The 2,655-nt window shown below is 39.2% G+C and overlaps 1 protein-coding gene across 1 annotated transcript; it reads left to right on the forward strand.

Moving 5' to 3' along the window:
• The first annotated feature begins 560 nt into the window (after window positions 1–560).
• On the forward strand, window positions 561–2,370 carry LOC131603347 (scopoletin glucosyltransferase-like). The gene has a single exon (XM_058875647.1). It carries the CDS (start codon window positions 723–725, stop codon window positions 2,178–2,180), a length of 1,458 nt encoding a protein of 485 aa, XP_058731630.1. The 5' UTR covers window positions 561–722; the 3' UTR covers window positions 2,181–2,370.
• Window positions 2,371–2,655: the final 285 nt, after the last annotated feature.

Consider the following 2,655-nt stretch of genomic DNA (forward strand, 5'->3'; position numbering starts at 1 on the left):
TTTGTGGAAGCCATAACTTTTGTTGTTTTTGTTGCAGCGGCAAGAATCTGCTGCTCTGATACCATACTGGGTTTCGTCGAGGCCGAGAGATACAATTCCATTCTTTTATAAATTAAAGTGAAAGAAAATGAATATTTTATCAAATTTGATATTTTATAGTCTATTACTATCTCGTGGATTTCCTGAAGTTACGATTTACAATGTGAACGAATAATTTGAAGTCAACAAAAACGATTCTTCTATAATATTATTATCTCGTGGCCGTGGGTCTCGTTGCTTATAGATTAATTAATAAAGCAACAGCGTGAATATTGTGGATTTGATTATGCAGCTGTTGTCTCAAATACACTGAAGTAAATGAAGATTGAAGAGGAGTGGGGTTTGACACTGATAAATTTAATATGACTTTCAGATTTGTTTCTTCTTAACTCTATTTTAAATATTTATCAATTTTCACTGCGTTGTTAAGTTGATGTATTTGTACTCAAATTTTTGGTTCACATATCATGCAAACGTGAACCAAAATGAATATTTTATAGTCTGTTCCATCTAAAGTTAACTAAAATGACTCTTCTATAATCTATTCTTATCTCGTGGGTCTCGCTGCTCTTAGAATTCAATAAAAAATGCATATAAAACCAAATTAAGGATGAACTTGAAGAGAAGCACATGCAGATTGATAGAGGTGGATAGTAAATAGATTAAGAGAGAATTATTCAGCAATGGAAGTTGAGCGGCCATTGAAACTTTTGATGATTCCATTTCCAGCCCCTGGGCATATGATCCCTCTTTGTGACATAGCGACTCTGTTTGCCTCCCGTGGCCATCATGTTACATTCATCACCACTCCCTCTAATGTCCATTTCTTTACCAAATCTTTCTCCTCCGAGGATCCCTCAGTCTTCCGCATTCACACCGTCGACTTCCCCGCCCAACAAGTTGGCCTCCCTTCCGGCATTGAATATATGTCCTCCACCATTGACCCTGACGCCGGTGGAAAAATCTACAAAGCCGCAATGCTCCTCCATGGACCCGTTGAAGATTTCACGAAGAATGACCCAGCTGACTGTATTATCGCCGACTGCTTATACCCCTGGGTTAATGACTTGGCCACTAAACTTCGGATTCCCTCCCTCGCTTTCACGGGATTCTCCCTCTTTACCATCTCCCTCGTTGAATCCCTCAGAAAAAATCATATGCTTCATTGTGATTCGGATTCAAGTTCATTCACCGTTACACATTTTCCTCATCGTATCACCTTTTGCACAAAACCACCAAAGGAATTCACAGGTTCCATAGAAATGATGCTGGATAATATGCTCAAAAGCAACGGGATTATCATCAACAGCTTCGCTGAACTTGACGGTGAAGAATGCATTGAACACTATGAGAAAATTACAGGTCAAAAAGCTTGGCATCTTGGTCCAGCTTATCTTATTCGCAGAACCATTCAGGAGAAAGCAGAAAGAGGAGACAAGAGCGATGTGAGCATGCATGAGTATCTGAGTTGGCTCAACTTGAAACGAGTTAACTCAGTGTTGTACATATGCTTTGGAAGCATATGCTATTTCTATGATAAACAACTATATGAGATAGCGTGTGGAATAGAAGCATCGGGTCATGAATTTATATGGGTTGTTCCTGAGAAGAAAGGGAAGGAAGATGAGAGTGAAGAAGAGAAAGAAAAGTGGTTGCCGAAGGGATTTGAAGAGAGAAACATTGAGAAGAATAAAGGTTTGATTATTAGGGGTTGGGCACCACAGGTTATGATTCTGAGCCATCCAGCAGTGGGCGCGTTTATGACGCATTGCGGATGGAACTCGTCGGTGGAGGCTATTGGTGCGGGAATTCCGACGATAACATGGCCGGTGCATGGAGAACAATTCTACAATGAGAAACTGATAACTGAAGTGCGAGGGATTGGAGTTGAAGTTGGTGCAACAGAATGGTGTTTGGGCGGTTTTAGGGAGAGGGAGAAGTTGGTGTCGAGGGAAAGCATTGAGAAGGCAGTGAGAAGATTGATGGACGGTGGTGATGAAGCTGAGGAAATCAGACGGCGTACTCGAGAGTTTGGGGAAAAGGCTAGAGGAGCAGTTGAAGAAGGTGGTTCATCCCATAAAAATTTGTTGGCCTTGATTGATGATCTTAAAAGATTGAGAGACTTCAAGCAGCTTAAGTAATTCAAAGAAATGTTAGTGTTTTTTCTATGGGTCTTGAAGCAAGAGTACATGAAGATTGAAGAGGAGTGTCGGTTTGCTACTATGACAAATTTAATCTGAATCTCAAATTTGTATTTTTCTTAACTATGCTATGAATATTTATCCATTTTCACTGTGTCGTTAATTGTTATGTTGATGTCTTTGCATTCAATCATTTGGTTGATATATTATATTGACACGATTCTGGGATAATCACTCAAACCCAACGACTACGGAGGTTTCTATATCATTAACTCTGCAACTCCCAAATAGCAAGTATTAAAAGGAACCGATGTGATACCTTGCGTCCGCACGGCTACTCTACGTTTTCGCACATTTGAATTGAGTAAAAATTAGTATATAATCCGCGCGTTGTGCGTAGTTGTAATATATTGTTGTCATTGTATATGAAATTTTAAATTTTATCAAAAAAATTTATTATATTGTTTCGTTTGTG

Source organism: Vicia villosa, linkage group LG1, assembly GCF_029867415.1.
Source record: "Vicia villosa cultivar HV-30 ecotype Madison, WI linkage group LG1, Vvil1.0, whole genome shotgun sequence".
NCBI lineage: Eukaryota > Viridiplantae > Streptophyta > Magnoliopsida > Fabales > Fabaceae > Vicia > Vicia villosa.